The sequence below is a fragment of the Puntigrus tetrazona genome, chromosome 15, assembly GCF_018831695.1.
Source record: "Puntigrus tetrazona isolate hp1 chromosome 15, ASM1883169v1, whole genome shotgun sequence".
Taxonomy (NCBI): domain Eukaryota; kingdom Metazoa; phylum Chordata; class Actinopteri; order Cypriniformes; family Cyprinidae; genus Puntigrus; species Puntigrus tetrazona.
In genome coordinates, this window is record NC_056713.1 from 17,856,273 (window position 1) to 17,881,859 (window position 25,587).

General features: G+C 36.3%; 1 protein-coding gene and 1 long non-coding RNA gene across 3 annotated transcripts in view; one reads left to right on the plus strand and one right to left on the minus strand.

Moving 5' to 3' along the window:
- Nucleotides 1–1,634: 1,634 nt before the first annotated feature.
- On the plus strand, nucleotides 1,635–3,532 carry LOC122358482. Of its 2 annotated transcripts, none has more exons than XR_006252612.1 (3): nucleotides 1,635–1,673; nucleotides 2,986–3,056; nucleotides 3,490–3,532. It is a non-coding gene; the product is annotated as an uncharacterized LOC122358482 (long non-coding RNA). The 2 variants fall into 2 exon arrangements; XR_006252613.1 differs by lacking the exon at nucleotides 1,635–1,673 and adding an exon at nucleotides 2,628–2,678 and having other exon boundaries at nucleotides 3,490–3,526.
- Nucleotides 3,533–7,173: 3,641 nt separating this feature from the next.
- The window catches only part of frem2b (FRAS1 related extracellular matrix 2b), a 64,498-nt gene continuing 46,084 nt past the window's right edge, over nucleotides 7,174–25,587 (minus strand). Inside the window, 26 exon segments of the mRNA XM_043258293.1 lie at nucleotides 7,174–8,076; nucleotides 8,079–8,199; nucleotides 9,041–9,081; nucleotides 9,084–9,131; nucleotides 9,134–9,185; nucleotides 9,888–10,075; nucleotides 10,171–10,297; nucleotides 11,080–11,214; nucleotides 11,350–11,477; nucleotides 11,919–12,023; nucleotides 12,343–12,371; nucleotides 12,373–12,545; nucleotides 14,182–14,513; nucleotides 14,661–14,792; nucleotides 15,384–15,581; nucleotides 15,584–15,689; nucleotides 15,799–15,895; nucleotides 15,897–15,952; nucleotides 16,070–16,134; nucleotides 16,137–16,199; nucleotides 16,977–17,036; nucleotides 17,039–17,158; nucleotides 17,580–17,744; nucleotides 17,849–18,046; nucleotides 18,173–18,382; nucleotides 19,321–19,470. Of these exon segments, the coding sequence (XP_043114228.1) occupies nucleotides 7,709–8,076; nucleotides 8,079–8,199; nucleotides 9,041–9,081; nucleotides 9,084–9,131; nucleotides 9,134–9,185; nucleotides 9,888–10,075; nucleotides 10,171–10,297; nucleotides 11,080–11,214; nucleotides 11,350–11,477; nucleotides 11,919–12,023; nucleotides 12,343–12,371; nucleotides 12,373–12,545; nucleotides 14,182–14,513; nucleotides 14,661–14,792; nucleotides 15,384–15,581; nucleotides 15,584–15,689; nucleotides 15,799–15,895; nucleotides 15,897–15,952; nucleotides 16,070–16,134; nucleotides 16,137–16,199; nucleotides 16,977–17,036; nucleotides 17,039–17,158; nucleotides 17,580–17,744; nucleotides 17,849–18,046; nucleotides 18,173–18,382; nucleotides 19,321–19,470 (3,467 nt within the window). The 3' untranslated portion in view covers nucleotides 7,174–7,708.

Here is a 25,587-nt window from a genome sequence, read left to right on the forward strand (position 1 = left end):
TACGCTGTCTTCCACGCGACGCGCTGAGTTTGCTGTTAGACGGCACGCCAGTTCAGAAAAAGACGCACTCGCGAATGCTTCTTTTAGTGCTGGCGGCAAATAGGATAGCCAAGCTGCGCCACAAACAGGGGTAGTGCAGCCTGATTGTGGTAATCCACTGATGCAGAAACACCGCCGAAACGCCGTACTCCAACACCGGTAGATCGTCTTTGGAGCGGAACAGTCACGCCCGCCCGGCGAAAGCTGAATATGCGCGCCTGCACCGCCAAGCGTATTTTATACACGCGCTGTGATCAGCGGCAGCTGATGCGATGAGCAGATGCCAAATTTCAATTGGCTTGTTTAGATACATCGGCGAGATTGGTCTCTGCTTAGATCTCAATTCGCGGTCATCCGACGGGACTCGGAGTGACCAACAGCAACTTCAGACCGCGCCTCGCGTTTCACTCCAGCCGGAAGCCGGCGCTGTGACTCTTCATAAAATGTAAACAAAGAAGTTTGAGAACATATTTTAACATCCGAATTAATTTAGAAGCATTATAACGGATAAAGAGCAGTTTATGTTACGCGTAATTCACTGTATGCCATTGCGCGTAAACGATCGCTGATGATCATAATCGACTGACATCCTCACTTCAAAGCGTTATGCTGCAATAAAGTAAAATATAAATTTACAAAGACAATAAAAGAATTAAAGATGGAAGAAAAACTATAGCATAACCTTATTTTTTTTTACTGGAAAGTATTTTAATTGTAATCCATCAGATGGGTTATTTTGTAAGAGGTGTAGGGGAGGGTATATCATTTTAATGTGGGTCAACTAATCCAATAGCTAAGCATACAAAAACTACCCATCAGTGGAAAATAACTCCAACATAATGAAATCCAACAGGTATAACCTATGAGTTAATAACCCATAAAAAGTGTTTTTGTGTGGAAATGAATCCATTGGTATGTTGGTCAATAGTTTGACAAAGAGGAATAGTAGTACAGAGATGCAGAGAAACATGTTTCACAAAAAATAATAAAATGCAACATTCAGATTGACTAAACTCTCCAAGGTAATGTTTCATATATATATATGAAAATATATATTCTTAAGTATATATAAACTTTTGATGGTGTTTCTGGATGTGTGGCAAATGATACAGGCTCTAATCAAATAAAATTGGATTGACATTTTACTTTCTTTTTATTTTTCCTGAATGAATTGAAATGATTCGCAGTTCGCATGAATGATTACGTTTTACCCTTTCATAACTTCCATATTGTTAAACTGCATGTGCTAAGGAAAACCTTTTCATTTTTAAATGGTTTATTGGACAGAATGATATAAATGATATATTAAAACATATATATCTCTCATACACTCTCAGAAATAAAGCAAGGTACAAAAAGGTCACTGGGGCAGTGTACCTTTTTAAAAGTACATACAAAGAAAAACCCTTTAGCTCCAGCTGCGGTCTTTAAATGACTTCAGATTGTGGGATAGGAATAGTACAATCGGAATATGAGCAGCAGGAACAACCTGATGAACACAGACAAACGTCCATTGGATGCTTTTACCATTAAATGAAATTATAAACATCCCTGGATTATTACTTTCACACATACATTTCTTCATGCATATGCTTAAAAAAATGAAATGGAGATTAAAGTTCGAGAACAACAATGTAAGTTATTTCTACTTCTTGTCATTAATTTAATAACATAATTAAAATACAAAAATATACTTTAATACATTTGGCCAGCCATATTATTCATAAATTGTTTTAAAAATAAATATTGTCCATTTGTCAGTTTCAAGCGACAGAACGGCATGCCTTAGTATATAGTCTGTGTAATGCAAATAAATTACAATGTCCCAGAAAATGTTAATAGGGCATAGAGAGCAAATAATGAGCTGCCTTAACTAATAATTTCACAGAAATAAAAAGAAAGAAAAGATAATAATAATTTATATACAAAAAAATCTTTTAATTTTGTATTTACTCAGATGCTGATGTAAGTCGATATGTCAGTCCTTGAATTACATATTATATAATTGTAATATAAAATTATAGAAATATTACAGTCCTTGAATTTTTTTGTTTTTAGGAAGGTCTGTATGTCTGTTCAGATAATCTATAAGTGAGTTACAGAAAGCTAAACAGTAACTTTGTTGGTATACAAAATAAAAATTGTGTAACCGCATCTGATGAGATGTGTTAGTATGTTATATGCTGATCTAATAATCTCTATAAACCCCGACTGAGTGATTATTGTGAGATATAAATATCCATATTTTTAGTTGTTAAGGACATTTGTTGCATATTTGCATTGGATATTGTAAATGTTATTCAACAGCCGCAGCGATATTTGTTAATACATCTAGACTGCATGAATTTCATGAGCAATGTTGCAATCCTTTAACCGTTTCTTTCTTTCTTTCAGTAAAGTCATGTAAATAATTAATTTTCCTGAGCCAAGGAAAATTCACATATAAAGGAATAGTAAAATATTACCTCATGAATGCTCGTAGTAAACACGAACAGACTGGAACACACAGACTTTTTCGTTAGAAATATTTACCATGAAATGAAAGCGTCTTTGGAATATTACTTTTTTACAGATAGGGGTCTTCAAAAGTATGTGTTCATTCAAAAATAAAATGGAGCTTGAAACTCGGCAACAACACTGTAAGTTATTTCTGAATACTTTCAGCCATTTTGTCATTGACATAAAGGCTTTATAACTAAAATAACGATAAACTGATAGCTTTTTGTATTAATGGTTTATATGGAGACAACAGAAAAAAGACAAAGCACATAATCGGCTTTAATAGTTTTCAATAAATAAATAAATATAAACCAAGAAACAGAAAATAATTACATCTTTTAATTTTGGCCATTGATTTTTACTGAAGTTCTCGTCTTCACTAGGCTTATTTGTTCACAACCATAGTAGATTTAATGAAGTGACTAACATAACCTACTGCTTTTACAGTTCACAGAGAAAAATCATATTTACGGAGGTTTTTTACTGGCCTGTGTCTACTGGTAATCATGTGTTTTCTGGTAAGTTTATTAAAGATATGTTCGTCACTTTTAAGTCTTGTAGCATATGGCAGTAGTTTTTGAAAAATCTCTTTAACTCTTCACAGGTAATAATTGAACAATAATGCAATAAATGAATGAATAGCAGGATGTAGGCCTACAAAATATGACACCGGGTACCATATTTAAACTATACACTTAAAAATAGAACACAAATTATAATGTAATGTGTAAACATCTGTAAATGTTTTCAGAATTTTTAAATATTTAGTCAAAGTGATATCGACCAATCAAATTGTGGTATATTACAGTGTACAAATGATAATTTCTGTTATTTAGTGTCATTAGTGAAAAGTATAATCATGATTTTTAGTTATAATATATAGTAAAATAATCTACATGCTTGATTCCGCAAAGAACGTTTGATTAATAATCATTTATTATGTATTTGCAGGTTGTATGGTCTTATACGGGTAATCAAAGGAAGAAGCACCTCCACCAAACTTTTGTTTAGCGCTTTGTAGGACACTCCGCCTCTCCAAAATCCACTTTGGAATTTGGAATCAGCCTAGATTCCTACTCCAAGTTACAGCAGGCTGTTTACTGGGCAGAGCCTGACAGACCAATCACAGATGTGTCCATGAGTACTAGTCCAGCTCACACCACATTCATCATAGAGAACCTGAAGAGAGCTACCAAATTGGTGAGGAGCTTATTGTTACAGTGCAAACAAAGGACTTTGTGTAATAAATCTAAGAGTTATGGAGGTGACTTTTTTCAAGCCAAGCTGTTCTGGTCTAAAAATAAGGTCAGTGATTGTACACATTATTTTACTAGACCTGTATAACTGTTGTATTTAGAGAGAGAGTGTTGGTCTGAGAAGAGTAGATTTAGTAATGTTGTTTATATGGCAAATTGTTTATTTTCATTGCCATTGATTTGGAATAACTAAATAGAGGAGCCTCAGAAAAATGCTAAGTTTATAAGAACATTTTAAACAGCACTTGAAGGCTTTTGAATGAACTTCTGAATGGTTCTCTGTTACAGGCCAGTGTTTTTGGGGAGGTGGTGGATCTACTCAACGGTTCCTACTCTGTTCGTTTTCTCCTGCCGTGGGTCGGTGAGGCTCAGGTAGCTGTGCGTCTAATTCACTCCAGTGAAGCTGTGCAGGTCCTAAAGCGTCACAGAGATACTGACTCTGACAGAGTGTACTTTAATGGATATTATGAGGGACCAGGACCAGATAAGTCCAGGTTGAGTGAAATGGTGAACTGTAATGTGAAGTGGGACAAGAATGGACTAGAGAGCATGGGAACCAAAGACTGTTGCTGTGAATACAACGATCCTCATGACCGGAGAAACATGGCGCTGCCAGAGACCCAAATCTCTGCCATGTAGTGCCTTGTGTACCACTCCATGGGCGGTTATAGAAAACCGTCTGACTAATCAAGAGAAGATGCTAATGTGAGAATAAAGGATTCTTGATTACTTTACTTATTTTATTTATTCATTTATTTAATGCATTGATGGAAGGAATATGACAGACAAACATGTTCTCTTTGGCAGGACACAAACTAACAAAGGTGTCAATGGAGATAACAGCATCATCACAATTTATCCTTTCCATGGAAATGAAATTATTGGTATTTTGCACAATAGTTTAAGCCAGATAAATAGTACAATACAGACATTCTGGGAAATATGCTGCCAAAAATAATAATTTGTTTCAATACAAAATAACTATAGTTTAGGCAAATATTGGCAAACTCATAGATTTTTACATTACAGACGTTACAGGCTTTATTTATTTAACTTCCAGATGTAACAGAAAAATGTCATCCTGGTATACACACTCCAGTTCCAGCCGGATTTTACCTGAATGATGTGTGGACGTCTTTTGTCTGTAGCACTCAACATTTTACACCTCAGACGACAACAGAGTGCCTGAAAAACAAACACATCTACATGATGGGAGACTCACTATGAGACAGTGGTTTGAGTTCCTTGTGAAAACAGTACCAAGTGAGATTAATTTTATATTATATATCCAATGCAATTTTGGGATCATGTTTGTTGCGCGGTCACTCAGTTTTGTTTTTCAGCCCTGAAGCAGATGAACCTGCATGTCCAGTATAAGTCAGGGCCGCTTTTAGCAGTGGATGTGGAGAACAACATTGACCTACACTGGAGGGCTCACGGTGTTCCCCTTCGTACTCTAAAAACAGCACTTGCTGATCTGCACTATATCAGTAATGAGATCGATGATCTGGCTGGAGGACCACACACTGTCATTATGTTCAATCTGGGGCCCCATTTCACCACTTACCTCTGGATTTCTTTGAGCATAGAGTGTTGAGGATCCGTGAAGCTGTTCTAGCGTTGTTACAGCGGTCTCCTGACACTACCGTCATAATCAAGACTGTCAACACTGGCTATAAGGTAAGCATATACAATATCATGTGTTCACATACAAGAAGGTTTAGGGTTGATGTTGGCTTTCTCTGTGTTTAATAATAGGATATTTTGGCAGTGACTGGTATTCTCTACAGTTGGACAGAATTCTGCGATGGGCTTTTCAGGACGCGTTGGGGTTTATATTCTGGATGTGTGTGCAAATGACGGCGTGTCACTACAGCAATGAAAACATCCATCCAGGCCCTGTCATCATCAAAAATGAGATTGACATTTTACTCTCGTTTATTTGCCCTAAATGAATTAAAATGATCTGAACAATTGTATTTAATATTAGCTCTTACTACACAAAAAAAGGTAAGTGGTTGTAGTAAATTTATTTTAGTTACACTCTAAAAACTACTGGGTTAAATACAACTCAGCTAAAGTATGGACAAAACCAGCGACTGGGTTGTTCTGACCCATCGGTTGAGTTACTATACAGAAGGTTTTGTCAAAACCTAGTTGTTGGGTCTGTCCATATTTTATCCAGCATTTTTAGAGTGTAAATAAACCAATTTAGTTGACTAACTTTAAGCATTAATGTAGTTCTGTATTCTTTTCAGTGTTCTGTATTTAATTTGCCCCATTATAAACCACTCCATGAATCTCACTCTAATCATTTTTAGTGCCCAAGCATAAAAGGGGTGGCTATTTTATTTATATAATATGTAGACATGCCATAGGCCAATGAAAAGATATTACTTTATATAGTATTGGTATTTTGAGTACAGAGTACAGTACAGAGATGCGAGGTGCTGGGAAATGTCTTAATTAATTTTCCAACATTTAGGCAATGTGGATAGAACTGTTCTTTACTGTTTATAACCCATGAAGCAGATGAACATGTTAAAAAATTTAAAGAGGTCATTATGTTCTTAAAATATTAGAGTTTATATTGTTTTATAATAAAATGTTTTCGACATTGAATGGTATTCTCGTTAGGGATACGTTTGACAGGACGCGGAATGCGCTGTGCTATAAAATCCATTTATTTATTTATTTTTTAACCTATTCATTTCAATGCCATCATCGTTCAGTTGCAGTTGAAAAGGGCAGCATCTATGTCACTGTCGGAACAAAGCGGTGTGGGCGCAAACATCAGTCAAACTTAAAGGGAAGTTGGCGCGTCTTGACCGAATCACTGTCCTTACTGGGTGTTTTTTGGGAATATTTGCATTTATTCACATGAGATTTGATAAGCTACTCATATGGTGGACTGTCATAATTTTGGCTAATGCAGGACACTACTAAATGCGCATCATAGGGGACAACATCCAAGGGTTGCAACTGGAATTGAACCAAATATCAGCTAATTTTTATCTCATTAATGTTCATTTGATACCATACTAATTAGCATCACATTCAGGTAAAAAACATCATGACAATAATCTTAAATGATATAAAAAAAAAAGAAAAAAGAAATGCTGGCTGTGAAACATCAAAGAAATGTTACATGGCATTACATGGCATTATTTTATCTGACTTATAATACACTATAATACATTTTTACACTGTAAGTGTAGATAAAAGTAAAAAGAAAACATGCAAACTTGATAGTAACCTTAAATATGTAAAATACAAAAAAGGGAATACTATTGTGCTTTCTTTAGGCAAAACTGAAACCATTTTACGGAAACTTGATTAAAGTAAAAACACTACTTTGATGTTATTGAAGTTATTGTATTACAGTACATTACATTCATAAAGTAGAAACAATAGCAGTGAAATAAAACACATAAATGTAAAAAAAAATAAAGACAAAAACAATTTATGGATCATGGAGTCACCCATCCAGCATAGACTAAAATTAGATTTTTTTCAACCTTATAATACTAATAAGCTATAAAAAAAATGATAAGTGACTGAAAGCAACCTGCATTTATACAATATCATCTTTCCCATAATACCGTTCTTTCATTTAGCACCTTTGGATATAAAGTAAATTTTTAATTTGGATGAATATCAATGCCATCAAGCAGTAGTAACAGTGGTTTACAATCCATTCTCTCAGCAAAAGATTCAGACTTCAAACAATTATTAAAGCAGTGACAACAGAAGTGCTTCTGAAATTCAAGTACACTTTCGGACTGACAAAATCCAGAGGAGAGGTAGAGCGCAACCACTCCGAGTCACCATGTGTCCTTGCGTGCCCGAGCAAATGAACAAGAGGCACTTGCAAACAAAAAGTGATTTGAATAAAAGGGTCCACAGTTGGTAAATCAAACCTCTGAGCTGTCATTGCTATCGAGGCTTTGCGTCATCATAGGCTCTGTGCTGCTGGAGCCTTTCGGGGACTCAGTGATGTTCTTATCCCGTCTAGAACGCACCACCAGAATGACAAGAATGACAAGGAGGATGGTGAAGAGGAGACCCACCAAGATTCCTATGATCAAAACAAGCCGATCATCACTAGAGTCCCTTTGATTTAGTTCTCTAGGAATGATACCCTCTGCTTGGGATTCCTCGTGAAGGTCGGGATGTTTTTGAGTGCTGTGGTCCAGCGCTATGTGCAAGATGTTTGTGCCACGGTTATTTTCTGTGCCAATATCCTGAGCCAAATCTGGAACGCGGTTGGCTGACCTTTTGAAATCGAGTGGCTGTGTGTCACAGAGTGATAGTCAAGGCTTCTTTTCCCGATGCCTCGGTTAGCGTTGTCTCTGGACCGGACGGTGTAGATGGTGTGAATGTACCACTCCCTGCCTGTCGACACCTGGACAGTCTTATAGTGTTAGTATCACAACATTATCACAATGTTTTAGAAAGGTTTAATCCACCCCAAAATAAAAATGCCGTCATTAATCAATTACCCCCATATCATCCCAACAACTTCATTCGTTCTCAGAACACAATTTAAAATATTTTAGATGAAAGATTGTGACTGTCCTACTGACTCCCAAGTAAACAGCACTGCCAAGGTCCAAAAAAGTATGAGAAACATTGTCAAAATAGTCCATCTTCTATCAGTGGTTCAATCTGTATATTATGAAGCGACAAGAACACTTTTTGTACACAAATAAAAAAGGAATAAAAATAATTAAAAATATATAAAAATGTCTGTCTCTTCGTGTCATCATAGTGCAATTTTGGACAATATCAACAATATCAATATACGTTTGCTACACACATTTATACTTTGATCAATACACGTATTTACAGGGTATCTTTGTGTTATGCTTGACACATAAGCACATATGCTGTTTGCGTTCCAGAAAAAATTCTCGTGGAGTGAACACAAATTGACAAATTGTTGAATTAGTGTCACTATTTTTATTTACAAATAGTATTCTCGTCACTTCATAAAATGCAGATTGAAACATTGACGGCAGTTGGAGTATTTTGATAATGTCATTCATACTTTTCTGGGCCTTGATAGCGTATTTTACTTGGCAGCCAATGGAAAAGCCTTCCAGTTTTCATCCAAAACATCTTCAATTGTGTTCCGAAGTCGAACAAAGCTTTTACAGGTTTGGAGCAACATGGTGGTAAATGATTAATGACTACATTTTCGTTTTGAGGGGGAGTAACCCTCTAATTTGTTGTGTCCCTCTTACCTGAAACAAAGCTGTGGAATCCAACCTAAAGCCGTCAGAGCCGGCTGCCTCACCAGAGGTAACGCCTGAGGATCATCTACAGCGAGAAAGCATTGAAACTAATGCTACCAAATGTTCTCGCTTGAGTTTCTGGCTGAGCTTTGTCCTGTAAAGAAGAATTTAAAAATTGCACATCATATCATTACTGATTCTGAAAGCTAAGTAAAAACAAGGTGCCATAGAAGCACTATTTATATATATTTACATGTATATACATTTATTATACATAAATATATTTAGTATATAAACATAACACACTCAATATTATGTAATATTATTAAACTTTTATTTTCGGATATATACATTATATATGTGTGTGTGTATATATATATATATATATATATATATATATATATATATATATATATATATATACATATGTGTGTGTGTGTGTGTGTGTATATGTATACATATATGTATTAATAAATTCTAGATACTAAAATAACACTGAATCGGCTAGATCCAGATTGCAGTCTGCAAAAAGTTCCTAAATATGATTAATCATAACTCTATAACTGTTTAACTGTGAATGTATGGCTTTATAATGTATGGTTTTTCGAAGTATTAGAAATTGAAAGTCATTGATTTATATGAATGAACATGTTTTTACCAACAAGTTCACACTTGATATGTTAATATGCAAATAAAAGTTTCCATAAAGTCTTATATTTTGTTCACCATATATATATATATATATATATTTTTTTTTTTTTTTTTTTAACAGAAATGTATTATACTAGACATCTAATCTAGACTGTCAACATTTGATGCAAGGTTTGGGCTTTATTAAAAAAGTGCATGTACTTACAATGATCTTAAATCGGTATAAAAGGGACGGTGAATCAGCTAGGCAGCCGTACTCAAAGTTGTCAGGGTTGTATTTTGGGATGTAGCCATCCGCCCCCGTGCACAGGAACACCTTCTCAATGTTACAGATGAACGAGTCTCCAAGATTCTGAACGGGATCCACCATTACACGGCCATAGATGACATCTCCTAAACAATGCAACAGTAAATGAAGTCAACAAATGAATGGGAGGTATCATATTTCTAATATTTGAATAGAAATAGAGTTGTTTGTGGCATTTTACCCTCAGAGAAAGCCATATCACTCTCCTGACCAAAGCCCATGGAGCCATCTGACAACCACAGAGTCTTCTTTGAAAGCAGCAGCATCTGTGTGTTAAGACTGAACTCTGCAGAGACTGGATCACTCACCTGTTGACTCAAGTCAACAACACAAATGTTACTTCTCATTGGAAAAACTGGTACATTTTAAATAACATTTCTCTCTTTAGTTTAAGGACACGTGTACCAAATAAATCAATTAGATCCTTCAGGAAATTAGAAGACAATAAATGACATTTTGGCGCACTCCAAAATTCACTATCAATAATGCTATGATTAAGGTATTTTTATTTTTATCTTTTACCAGGAAATGCACATTGAGATTACTACTGGGACAGACGGTAATTAAAAGTCTTGAGACCAAAGACTATAACTACTTTACATGCTTTTTTATTACAGATTTCAGGTCTAAAAATATGAAGCAGTCCCGAAATAGATTTATATATGAAAAATGCCAGTGTTTAGTCTACGAACGGACAAAGAAGAATATCCAACACAATCACACGCAAAAATATAATAATAATAGAAAATATTTATTTTGAAACTGCAATAATATTATAATGAACATTTGTGTAATATAAACAAAATATTTTAATGTAGCTCTGTTTAATGTTAAAATAAATAGTTATTTTTAACAAGGTGACTGATTAAGCCAAACTGTCCCATTTTTCCAGGACATTCCAGAATTGATTATTTAGTTGGTTATTTCTGCAATGCGGGCTTTGCAAAAGAGTCATATAAGACATGATTCCTGTAACTTTGTAACTCACAGCGCACACACACATACACACACACACACAGAAAAACTTTGTGCTTGGCTATACAGCCTTTGCTGTAAGCCCTTTAATGAATGCTCGTGATTCAGTATTGACCTGTTGGAAACGTATGTCCAGATCAAAGGTAATTGGCTCTCTGGGGTGGCACACGGGACGGAAGCTGTACTCAACTCCGGGAGAAGCCGTGCAGGGAACCAGTTTCACCGTGTACGTTCCCGAATAATCCCTCACCTGCAGAAAAATATTTCAACACTTACTGTATCAGAGACAGTAAAAGACAAAATGACAAATCCAATCATGAATGCATAGTATCAGATTTAGCTTTAAACAAAAAAAAAAAAGGCACCAGACACCCTAAAGACTTACAGCAAAGTCAGAGATGAAGGTCCACTGTTGCATCGGCTGGTTGTATGTTGGCTCACTTCTCACTAAGCTAAGGTTAAAGGTCAGCCCGGGATGGTCCGCACACATAACCATAGAAGTCATGGGGGAGGCTGTGGTGACACACATGTTATTATTGTTTTTGTATGCAATACACTATCCCATCATAACTGGTTTTAGAAAATGCACTAGAAATTGGCATTTATCAAAATAATTAATTGAATGAATTTTGAAAACCAAACAATTGTATTATTATCATTATTTTATTATTATTATTTTATATCATTAACACACGTTCAGCATAAATTCATGATATACAGTATATGCTAGGTATGTTAAAGTTAAAATTTTAATTGAGTTCTAGTTATATGAAATCTTGTGAAAAACACAAGCTAATAATAATCATAATATTTCTTTTGATTTTGAAGTAAAATACGAAGTGAATTTGAATTTGAAGTAAATTTATTGACAGTATTTGTAGATGTTAGCTAGAAAGCACAAAAAAAAAAATTGAACAACATCATTTAGTATATTTAATAGGTTTAATAACACACCTGAATGTGCGGTTACAAAAACCCCTCGGAAACGAGCTTCTGTTCGGAAGTTCACAACCAAACGGCCTTGTTCATTGATGCGCATGCTTGTAGGATAGAGGGCACCTAAAATGAAATATACACTACTGTTCAACATTTCAGGGTTAGTAAGGCTTTTTAAGAAATGCATTTTTTTATTTAACAAGGATACAATCTAAAAGTAACAGTACAGATATTTCTTAAGGATTGCATTGTGTTGCCACATTTTAAAATATATTATAATAAAAAACAGACATGATTAAACAATCATAATATTATGTTTTATTTCAATGCTATTCAAATAAAACTACTATTTCTTTTTGAAAAGTATAAAAAATACTATTTAAAAATAATCTAGTCCAAAAAATATGCTAGATTTATTACACACAAAAAAAAGAAAAAAACATGAATGTCTTGCCTTGTAATTCAGCTTCCAGGACTACCAATGCCATCTCTCCACAAGATAGCAGTGTCATAAACAAAAGTGAGACGCAGCTCAGACTGCAGGTCAAAGTGCTGCCAACCTCCAGCGCCGACTGGCGAATGGAAGACGTAGGACACGTGCAGCGGCACACGCAGGGTCACGTAAGACTGCACCAGGTTCAGCACCTACACAGGACACAAAGGGAAATACTTCAGAGCATAACAACTACCCAGCCAACAATGCAGAGTTTTTATTTGCCTTTAGGAAGGTTAGTTTTAGTGGTTATAAAAATCCTAAGATCCTAAAAATAACTAATAGAGAACGTTCTAAATAGGTTCTCTTTAATTTGTTACCAAAAACATGAAATATGAAATGTTAATATATTTATGGGCATAAAATAAAAAATTATCATTCATTTTTAATATATTATAAAAATATATATTTTTGACCACTGCTACAAATTTACCCCGTCTACTTATGGCTGGTTTGTATCTGTAAGGACTGCGTATACACATGTGTCCCCAGAAGGTGGCGATGTTGCTGTTGTTTTGAGCGAAAACTGAATATACTCAGTTTATCCACAAAAGTGATCATTAATGGATTAAATCAAAAACTTAAAACTCCTAAAATTAAAGTCAGAATCACAAACATTTAATAGTAAAGTTTCCTAAAAAAAAATCTAAACTTGAATTTGCTAATTAATGTGCTACAAATAGCAGTTTACTTTGACTTTAACTGCTAACTTGCTTACTCCTCCTGGAAAATGTTTTTGGATAACTTCACCCATCCTGTACAGTGTACAGTGTACACCCATTCATCTCTGTTTAATGACACTTGTCCACTTTAATTAACTGCAGAGTAAACCAGCATAACTCGTGTCCATGGTGAAGACAAATGAATGGCTCAAACAGGCATGTAAACAGTTGTCTAAAGCTTGTTTAAAAGGCTACACTCTTTTAGCTGGTTGTTTAAAGGGGAGGACAGGGAAAAAAGTCTTTTTATGATCTAAAGGTCAGTTTTGACTCATTGTGGGCGAAAGACAAATAGTGAACTGCTTAAAGCAGGACTAGAGGTGCATAAAGCCAATGCCTTTACCAATAAGCTAAAACGGTTAGCCACGATATAATGAATCAATGTGATCTCACAACTGCGAAAAAGTCTTTCCTTTAATATGTTTGGCAAAGACTGGGAATCCATATATCAACTGCAGAAGTCTAAACCTTACAACGATTGAATAAATTAAACTGACACTGAAACAAAACAGACACACGTTAAGTCTCTTATACTTACAGAGGCTGCATTTATTTTATTAAAACTACAGTAAAAATAGTACTATTGTGAAATATTATTGCAATAACTTAAAATAACGTATCCATTTGAATATATTTTAGCGTAATGTATGCCTTTTAAATTTTCAGTCATTACTCTAGTCTACAGTGTCACATGATCCTCCAAAAATCATTATAATATGCTGATTTGATGCATTCTTAGCATTATTACAGATGAAAAAGCTGCACTGTTAGATTTTTGGAGAAAATATGTTTTTACTAGTGCTGGGCAACAATTAATCATGATTAATCGCATCCAAAAAAAGGTTTTGTGTACATAATATATGTGTGTGTACTTTGTATATTTATTATGTATATATAAATGAACATACATGTGCATGTATATATTAAATATATATATATATATATATATATATATATAAATATAAATTATATGAATAGAAATATTATATATATATATATATAATACAGCTAATGCTAAAGGCATGATGTAATAGTAATAGTAAAAAAGCAGATCCTTTTCTTTCCTCACCTGTCCATCAGTCCCGATGGTCCCTCCGCAATCGTTGAGCAGTTCAGACATGTCATAGTAGCTGACAAACTCCCACAAGCAGGCCTCCAGGTGCAGGTTTCGGTAGAATCGTAGGGTGCTTTGACCCCTGAGAGCGGTGTTGTACTGGTAGGGTGCAGTCCCGCCGATAGCATCTGGATTGCGTGTGGCACCTGTGATGAAGCCGTAGCGTGTCCGCACCTCTGTGTAGTCCAGAAGGTTAGAGCAGCGATGGTTTCCCACACGCGTGCCGTCCGGACTCAGGGTCAGCTCAAAGTTGGAGAGCGGCCGAGTGGAGACTACAGGTAACATTCCTATGAAAGAGAATGAAGAAAAAGATGCAACATGTATATATCTGATCTGACACAGAAAGTGAAAAGCATTTTTTAATCCTTTCTATTTTTATAATGAAGCAACATCTGCTTTTCATTATGGTAAAACTGGTGTACAGGTGCACTGACCGTCGATGTGGGGCATGGTAACAGTCAGTTTAATGAGGTTTGGGTGGTCTGGATCTTCTGCTCCAGTGTAGCGCAGCTTGGCAGAGAAAGGCTCAGCTCCAACTGTGCCAACAACCCGAGGCTGGCACATACCTGATGACGACAAAAGGAAAAAAATTATCACCAGCAGTTTAAAGGAGCCGTATCATTAATGTTAACAACCCAAGTGAAAGTGTAAAAATGTTAAGGCGCTAATAAATTGGAACTGGATCAGATTACTATGCATGAATTACAAACAGTAAACAGTTTAAAGAAATTCTGGATATGACTAACTCAAGTTGACTTTGGTTAAATAGACAAGAAAAAAGATCAAAAAGACCAAAAAACTGTTTTTGATTGCGATCTACGTCACATTCGCTGTAGTTCAAACTACCTCGAAGGTTTAGGTGTAGAGTAGATGGTATGTTAATTTTTACGTCATAGAGCAATAGAGCTATAGCACCACTCATCTGAAATTTCAGAACTGCAGGGATATGTGCAAAATCAACGTCACATACAGTAAAATGTACGTTCATCTGTTCCGGGTAAAAAAAAAAAACAAAACACTCTTTTAGTGCCACTCAGTGGACATTTCACATCGAATGCATCACGAAACGCACTTCCCACAGGAAGCTCCCACAGGCATGTTTTTGTCATGAGATCAGGCTCTGTATTGGTGTTAATTCTGCAATGCAATAAACTCACCGTCTTCCTGGCTGATGGAGACTACGGGGCTGGTGAGCTCCAGCCCTTCATCTCCATTGGAGTTGACAGCCCGGGCTGCACACTGCACACGCGAGCCTGCCTGGAAATACACTGAGTCTAATGTGATTGTTTTGGAGGAGGTGAAGAAGGTGTCAAAATCCACTTCCTTCATGGGGCTGGTAACACCGTCAGGTCCGTCGGGGCACTGACCAGCCAGCGATATCGGGTCAGGGTGTTATTGATGTGCTCAGCAACACAGATAGAGCCCGTCCGGTCAAAGTAATTGGATATTTGGGGCTGCAATGACTAAAATAAATATATGAATATAATAAATAAATACAAATCGTAGAGTTTACACATATTTACAGTACATTGTCTAAATTCACTATTATTCACTCATTCTTTGTGAACCTACCGTAACACAGATTACAGGATATCCTGCGACTGGCTGAGAATCTCTAGTGCTGCTTGTATCATCGTACTGCAGTAGAGACACCACTACTGGCACCGAGGAAGGTCACATCAGCCATACTGTTCGTCTCTTCGATGTAGATGATGGCTTTCGTGACCTGAAGATTTAGAAAAGAAGCTACAATGAACACAGTGTATCCTTCAATGGCAATTAAATAAAAACAGGTATCATGCTATTGATTATACAAAGACATTTTTGGCATATTATGGACTACCTTAATATCTGCTACCATGTTTTCATCAGGTTTGAGGTGGACAGTGAAGGCCTCTCTCATCTCTCATCGCCATCATACAGAATTTCCACTTCCACAATGTGCTCAGTCTCTCCTTCTTTAAACTCCACATCTGCAGATGGAAATTCACATTTTCATGGGGTTTTTTTTTATGTGTTTTATACGTAAAATACATTAAAATTATTTTTTTAAAGTTTGATAAATAACAAATGCGGGACAACATATATGTAAAAGAAACATGAAGAAACATGTCCAGCTCAAAATTATGTTTTTGTTTTAGAATAAATGTGCACTTTATTATCCTCAGAATTACTCATTATTTTTATGAAAACTAAAGAAATTTTCTTCCCAAATTCTCATTACTTTTTATGCTCAGTTATTTTAGTTTAGTATTTTTGTTGCAGTTATCAGTGATGATTCTCATTAATTCTCAATACTGTCATTTTTAACAGCATTAGAGTAAAAAAAATATTTACTGTAAATAAGCATAAAGTAGGCAAATAATAATTATACAGTTATACATGTTTTTATTTTTATCTGCACAAAGTAAGTGGAAAATAACTATAATTAACAGCAATTCTTAGCATATAATAATTAGCATAAATTGGGTAAAATAACACAAACACTATTTAGATATAATATGTAAAAAATTATTCTTTTCTATATTCTTGTCTGTCTTCTAACTCTTATTCTTTTATAACAGTACTGTATTGTGGAAGGGAAATGTTTTTATAGTATAACGATAATGCGAAAAATATTTATAAATGGTGGAGCTATAGATTTTTTTAGTTTAAAAAAATATGGGGTAAAATATAAAGCAGACATGTCCTTGATATTCCCCAGTGAGCTGTTTTAGAAAACCATGCTATGATGTTGTGTTTGAACCCACCTTCAGAGATGGGATGGTAATCTTCTCCAGAGGAAGCCGAGCCATCCTTTGTGTGGACCCAACCACAGACACCTTGGATGTGTCTCCTGTCCTCTGGACCGGAATCCTGACCACTGAGATTTGCCCTGACTCACTGGGTTCACTGACACTAAACTTGGCTGCTCCAAAACTGATAATGGCCTCTGGGGAAAGGAGATCATGGGAAAGGAGAGATGTATGTCAGCCCCAAAATATCACTTGACTCTGGGGTTGATATGAACCAATCACCTTAGACAGAAAGATGATTAAAGATCACATGAAATCAAGATGAGAGTTTTGTAGCTTCTAGTCCAAATCTTTAAAACCTTAATCCACATATTTGCTAATGTGCCTATAAATGTTGACATAACACATTTATCCCGATCATAGAAAGTTATATCTAGCAGATATGTGCATTTAAATGTTATAATAATGCATGGTATTTTGTAAGTGTTTCTTCTTTATACTTATCTTCTATACACTTTCTGAAAAAACAACAAAAAAAACACTGCCTTACAGTGCATCTAGTACTTTCTAGCACAAGTGGGCACAGAAATGTGAAAAAATGGGAGATAAAAGTCTTACTGTCAGCATCATCCTTTATCTTGATGAGTGTCTCATTCTGAGCCCCTATAGAGGCCCCGAATGGAGACTCGCTCTTGGGGCTTCCCAGCACCAATCTCAGCTCCTCGTCTTCCTCATGTTCGGTGTCATCCACAAGAATGAGGACACAAGGCTTCTCCACCTCTCCTACACAATCAATCGATAGGGATTTGCTATTTAGCATGCATAAAAATGTTAACATTTCCTGCTATATTAAACGTTTCTAGAGATAAACACTCAAAAAATAACACCTGGTAAAAAGACAATGGTGGAGATGTCTGTGTTCGGCCTCTCGTTGAAGTCCATCATGACTTGGGCCGAACCTTGACGGCTGTAGCACCTCACACTGGACTTGTAGCTCAAATCTCCACTCCGGTACACAACAGCAGATACCTGTCCATCATTCTCATTACCTGTGTAGGTAGGATCTCGGAACTGCACCTTGGGCACTAAAACAAGCAAACAAAATTGTTATTTTCAAATCAATATGTATCTTTTTTTTTCCCTTGTCTAACATAATATTAATGAAACTATGTACTATGTTTTGCCTCTTTATGGTTGTAAGTTGCACTCACAATCTGAGATGGAGTCGTTGATGTAGATTGTAGCTTTTCCTGGTTCACCCAATATGCCGTTCATTGGCATACGGAGAACCAGCTCAAACTTCTCTGGCCCCTCCAGCACCGGCTGTCCCAGGTCATCCAGGATTGTTACCTTGAACGTCTGCATGTTGACGCCCGGGGAAAAGTCTAGGTTCTTACTAATCCCAACGTAGTCCATACCAGCTGTGTTAAGGTTTACAGAATGTTGGTAAGGCAATGGAGAAAATATTCCAGAAATATCAACAGTACAAAAATAAATTCTAAGTGAGGTAAATTAACAGTAAAATAAACCTCTCTCAAGCACAGAAATGACCAAACTTTTTTTTCTCCTCAAAAAGAAGGAGAAAAATGTATACTGCCTGGTGAGAGAATACCTTTGTGGCGACATTTTATATTTCTGACCTGCTATGCAAATAATTATTTTATGGGAAATATCATGTATTATATGTATGATTACTGCTACGAAAAATGAGAAAAACCGAATAATTAATATGTATTTCGTCAATCCATTTTTGCTGATTTTCTAATCAAATTTAATTTGATTTATTTTAACCTTCACAAAGTGTTCATTTATTTCTTTTTTTTATTGAACACTGGGTATTTTGCAGTGTGTGCCATTGTTTGAATGAGCTGCCACTTAGTTACAAAGTCAATGAATCGCTGAATGAAATGAACTGTGGTTGAACACGACTGGTCTGTTCCTGACCAGAAAAAGCTGCAACGTGAACCAGACAGTCAATAGTTTGAGTTTACGAGTAAATTGTGTGAAGAAAATCCATAAATAGAGGCTTTCAGCAAACTGGAGACTGTTCAAACGATTGTACATCTGGATGTTTGTACAACATTAGTATTTCTAGATTATGTTAGATAGAGACACTAAAGATCTGGCCATGTTTATATCTTGTCAGTAAGTCATAGGATGGGCTCTTGTCGTCTGGCACTGTCTATTGTTGAAGCCTGAGGGGCCTGTAGCAACATATTATTGTCTCATGGTGTAGATTTCTTGAAATACAAGCTAGATAATGTATTAGAGCAACTGAGCATGTTTACAGTAATTATATATGAAAGCGGCTGCACATGAAATAATAGGAACCGACATACGTAATCTGTCTGATACATACCTTCGGCTGAAACAGGCTCAGTTTTTCGAGACCGTACCGTGACAGTTCCGCTTTTGGAAAGGTCACTTCCTGTTCTCCAAACCCGGATTTCAACATAACCATCACTCTCATCCACATGGTACTCGGTTTCTCCAAAGTAAAACACTGGCACTGTTGGAAAACACAGTGAGATTTTTTAAGGCTACAATCTACAAGATGCAGGTTTGATCACCAAACGTTCACTAATTGAACCAAGGTACAATAAACTAAATCTAACAAAAAAAGACATGCACTGTATATCAACAACTGCAAACCACAAACTATATGGACAAAAAAAAAAATATATATATATAAGCTGGAAACGAAATGAGGTTTAGGTTTTTTGTTGTTGTTGTTGTTGAACTGTCCCTTTAAGAAAGACATTTTTTAGATTAGATTAGATTAGATTCAACTTTATTGTCATTACACATGTACAAGTACAGGGTAACGAAATGCAGTTTAGGTCTAACCAGGAGTGCAATAAGCAGCAAGTGCAGGATATAGGTACAAATATAAATATAAGTTACAAAGATAAATATGTGATATGTACAAGTTAAATTACAGATGGGAAGGGGGAATTTACAGTGATTATGTGTAAACAATTTACAGATCGTTATGTACATAAGAAAGAGCAGGATATACAGGATATGTATAGACAATTTTACAAGAGTATGTACAGTGGATATGTACATACATTTACAAAGATATATACAGTGGAGTGCAATGAATGTTAACAGTGCATTTTTGTATTTTTTGTTTTTAATGGGGTGGGTGGGGCAGACATCAGTGGGGGGTAGAATTCAGTAGTGAGACAGCTCTGGTGAAAAAGCTGTTCCTCAGTCTACTTGTTCTAGTCCGGGGGAATCTGAATCGCCTGCCGGATGGCAGGAGGGAAAACAGTTTGTGGGCAGGGTGAGAGGAGTCCTTAAGAATACTGCGTGCTCGACGCAAACAGTGTTTCTTCTGGATGTCCTCAATGGATGGAAGTGGAGTTCCTGTGATGCGCTGGGCAGTTTTCACCACCCGCTGCAGTGCCTTACGCTCAGCAACAGAGCAGCTCCCATACCAGACTGTGACACAGTTTGTTAGGATGTTTTGTGTTCCGGAGTGGAAATAATGTCATACAAGTCTTGACATTTAGTGAGTAAATGACAGAATTTTCATTTCAGCTGGGTGAGCTGCCTTTTTAAGAGTGAGGAGCTGTCTGAGGTGGCTTTAACAGAAGGTACGGGGGATGTGGAGATAGATGGGCTAGCATGGACCTGCCTGTCTGCAATTAACACTTTACCCGACTTAGAATCCACTGACAAATCCTTGTTCATACCTCGCTAACACCATATCTGCTGCTGAAAGGTCTAAGTCACACTCAGCTTCCAAATGTGTTTTCTTGGAAGACACTGTGTCATGTACTGAATCTGACTGAGGGTAAGACACTGAAGGTGTTGAGGGAGTCTAAGCTGCTATGCGTCCACGGTAGGAAGCGCATCTATACCTAAGGAAAACAAACAATATGTGTGACAAGATTTTTTTCACTCATTTTATTCTTGTGTGGCCTCAGAGGTGACATGATAAAAAAAACAGCAAGTTCATTTTTACCCATAAATCAACACTGAACTGTTGACGCATTAGGATGGAACGCACCGATGAGTTCATGCGAGGTGTTTGCCGAAGTGTTTGTTATCATTGCACTTTTTTCCATTAAAAGGCTTAAAATAGAACCACTTCAACATTTGAGCTTTTGTTTGGTCCCATTATTGAATGTAATTTACCTGCCACTGAAGGGTTATTCAAGCTCCAACTCTTACATTATGAACTCAGCAACCATGAAAAGTGAAAGAGGAAAATACTGATGGGGACAGAGAAAAGTGTTTGACTGACAGAAAGAGTTCACCGAAAAATGAAAAATTCTGACAAATATCGCATGCCATATTATGGCAGGTTCGACGTCTGAAGGCATGTCTTGGGACTGATCTGTTAAGTGACACGTTTGAATGTTGAATGTGTTGAAGTGAATATGAGCACGGATAAACAGAGCAGCTTGGACAGTAAAAAAATTAAATAAATGCATACGTAAATAAGACAGGTTTGTTATAACATACAAAGAAAACAAAGCAAGCAAATATAACAGGATTTAGTTTTTTGTTTAATTCATATCCAGAAAAATGGATTTTATAACCATATAGTTTGTAATGTCACATTAAGGTAGTTTTTTGAAAAATCAAGTCAAGTCACAACCAATATAATTAAATCGTTCACACACATCGTTGTTTGAAATTGGTAACAAAAGATTGCTATTTTTAATAAATGCTATTCTTTTAAACATTTTGTTTTACAATTCAGAATGCATCCTTAATTTTAGCTTTTCAATTCAATTCTTAAAATATGTGACCCTGTCTGCTAAATCCATGCTAAAATCTCAAAATCTAAGCTTGAAATGACAAGCATCAAAGTCTGATTTCAAAGCTACATTTTCGCAGAATGTTCTTCACCTTATTACGGATGATTTTATGTTGAAAACAGTAAATTGCAAAACACTAGGTTCATATATACTGAAACAGAAACAATATATAAATACCAACCCCAAGCTTGCTTTTTTATTCCAAACTCGCCGTCCCAATGCAGCTTATTACTAAGTAAGAGCACAAGTAATTATATTGTGTCTTATATTTCCTGTTTAATGTGCTGAAACTACTAAATTACCAACTTTCCTTAATGTTCAAAGACTACACTTAACAAACTCACAAAAAGTCGACGTGTTTTACCTGCGATAAAATGCACATTACGTTTGTGTGAAGTTGTGTTAAAGCTCCTGAGGGGCAAATACATCTTTAGGCACTGCCTAGAGGTTTGAGTCAAGGGCGAAAATAAGACTAAATTGTTCATGTGGTGAAAATCCCATTATAAAGTGCACACTTCAGAAAAACAGAGGCAGTTATCTCTAGCTTTATCTAGGTCTTGGAGACGCATTAAATATAATTGCATGATATGCCTTGGCACTGCCAGCGTCTGTCCCTGCAGAGACATGAAGTACTGTGGGCGATCGGAAGGTGATATGAAATGAGTGCTTTGGTTCGGCTTGTTGTGTGGAGTGCGCTTTGGTGTGTGTCTCGCTGCTCCACAATCAGATAAGGATCATTTGTAAAGGGACAAACAGTGAGCTTCAAAGCACCACAGTCCATTAACTGAAAAGCAAACCATTGGCTCCTACACGACCCAAACCCAAACTCAGGTGCTTCACTGAGTGGATTGGGTTACCAAGTGGCAGGCTGCCATTATGCTAGTGGGCTAAATTTGAACTACTGAGGGTTTTCTTTCTTTATACGAACTGCAGACTGATACGCCAATGCATTATCTTTCTAAAACTTGAATGATCTGGCCCGAACACTGTGGTACGCTCTGACACTCTTAACTGCATTCTACTTCACTGCACGGTCGACAGCTTTGGTCAAAAGCTGCTCTTCGAAGTAACTCCAGCCAGGAAAGCTTTCACAAGGACGGACCCAGGAGACTTTAACGCACAGCTTCCTCTCACCTCATTTCAACTCGCTGTAATTAAACCTCCTGGTGGAAAAAGCCAAAGTAAATGTAATCAAAAGCCAGGGAAATGTAATCAAAGAACCATGAAATCTTTCTTATTTTTAAATTATTGTTTAGTGTGTAACGCCCACCCATGGTGGTTTATTAGATTTTTTTTGTCAATGTTTTCTCTCTGACGAATTTCGCATGATACCCGCACATCAATTTGCACCTCAGAATTATGCATCGGAGTTCTGTTTGCTGATTCTTCTCGTGCACAATGCAGATTGTAAATGTTTTATCAGCAGAGGAAGAGATTCGGTTCAAAATGTTTTGGCTTAAAGGAATGTAGATGATTAAAAAATGTAACATTTTGCTTTACTTTTTTGCATTTTCCTTTTTTTTAAATGCATAAATAAAAAGACTAAAAAGTTTGGTGATGGGTTTTTGGCTTAAGGACTGCATTTAAAGTCACACCACACTTCCACACTGACTCAATCGATCATTTGTTTTTTAACTTGCCTTATACAAAGAGGCATTGTCATTTTAGAATAAAAAAGGGACCTGTCCAAACTGTTGCTATAAAATTAGAAGTACAAATCCCTAGAATATCATTATATACTTTAACATTAAGATTTGTACTCATGGCAGTTAAATCTGATAATTGGAAGGGGTTGACCCAATTCTTTTGGCAATATAGTGCATATATATATACATATATATACAATTATGTTGTGAAATTATGTATGTGCACACGCACAGTGAAAGAGGTAGAATGTGTGTGCACTTCACACGTCCACATGCAGACATGTGTGCTTGAACTTTCCTTAGCATTCCCACAGAGAGACAGAATTTATAAAAAGCAAAGACCTCTGGGTAGAAGAAAATGGCAGAGCACATTAACACAGCTCTAAGTGTTTCTCAGAAAGAACACACTGTACACATTTCCACAGGAGCTGAATTGATTTGCTGTAATTTACTTTAAAAAAAAGCACAAGAACAGGTAATTCTCTTTCAAAAAACATCCAGACACGTGTACTCCAATTGTAAAAAAAAAAAAACAGTTGCCTTGCCAGACTGCTTGCTGTGACTGACAATGCAAAATCTGTGATTTCCAGCTAATGTTATATTACATTGCCACCACTTATTACTGTTTAAAAAATGATATTCATGTATATTCATGGAGACCAAGTTAAATATTTTTTTGCTCAAAGTGCATATAAAACATTTATGTTGCATTTTCTTCATTCTTGTTATATTATTGCATCAACTTTGTTTCATTTTAAATGATTTAGTAACCACACAGTTGATTGTAGCTATTATATTTTTATACAGACTATGGAACTTAATGACTACCGTCAACCGTCAATTTTTGTCATTGTTACTGATATAATTTTTGTTATTGTTGAGAAAATATTTCTTCAATTAATGTACAGCCAGTAATCAACAGATGACGAAAGAAATGTGATCTAACAATACCCTTCAATCACCAACTTCTCCACAGGACATCTTCCTCGTCTCCTCTAGGCTGACCCAGAAACGGAAGACTGGATCTTAATAACAGGCTCCAGACAGACAGCCACCTACACTCATTTTGCTCTCTCCAGATCCTCCAAGTGGTCCATAATCACAGCTTTATTAACCCAGCACATATTATGCTATACATCAAGCAGTATATTAGTAAGCCTGATCCTGCGGTACAAGTATCCTCTTGTTTTACAATTGAACAAACTCAAATGTGGTTCTTCCTTGATACGTGCAAGGGTGATTTTTGCAGTATCCAGCGGCAGTTACTGCAGCGTGCGAGAACATGTCCACGGCAGATTTCCTGAATATGACATTGCCAGCTGATTCTTGTTACCAATACAATTACAAAAGACTTGTGAAAACCAAATGTAGGGATAGTAAAACCTGAAAAGGTCTGCCTAGGTTTGGGAGTTAAGGGAGAGAACAGAAAATGCCATATTCTCTGCATAAAGAAATCAACAGAAAGTCTCAACCTGGATAGAAAAACAAATGTGTGAGTAGTAATACTGTCTATCTATCTATCTATCTATCTATCTATCTATCTATCTATCTATCTATCTATCTATCTATCTATCTATCTATCTATCTGTTGCATGTCTGTCTGTCTTTCTCTCTGTCCATCCATCCATCCATCATCTGTCCATCTATCTGTCTGTCTGTCTACATTTCCATCATCCATAGAAACACAGGAAAAAACTTGCTAATTTGTTGTAACAAACTTTTTTCTTTTGTTAAAAATCTTTAACCCACTGCAGTGAAGTCCAGTTTAAGCAGACTATTTTTGCCGGGTGTTGTTGCTGTCTGTGCGTGCTCTGAGTACTCTAAGTAGGTGGCACTCAATAAGCTGACACGGTGCTGTCTTTTCTAAAAACAGTCGATCAGGTTTCAGGTGTATGCGTCATTTGCAAAAGTGAACCAGCACTGCTGTCAGACAGTAGCTCCAGGCAATGTTTTCTCTCTCTCTCTCTCTCTCTCTCTCTCTCTCTCTCTCTCTCTCTCTCTCTCTCTCCGTTTTTTACTCCTCTTTGCTGAAAATCTTGACATCAGCCAAGAATCTGGACTGGAAAACAAGATAACAATGAAGATGCAAATAAAGCCAGTTTCTACAGGGCAGTTCTGTCCTTCACCCTGTGTGTTTATACTTGACAAATCACCCGTAAGAAATAGGATCAACCTGCAAACTGATATGTGTAAGAGGCTTCCAAT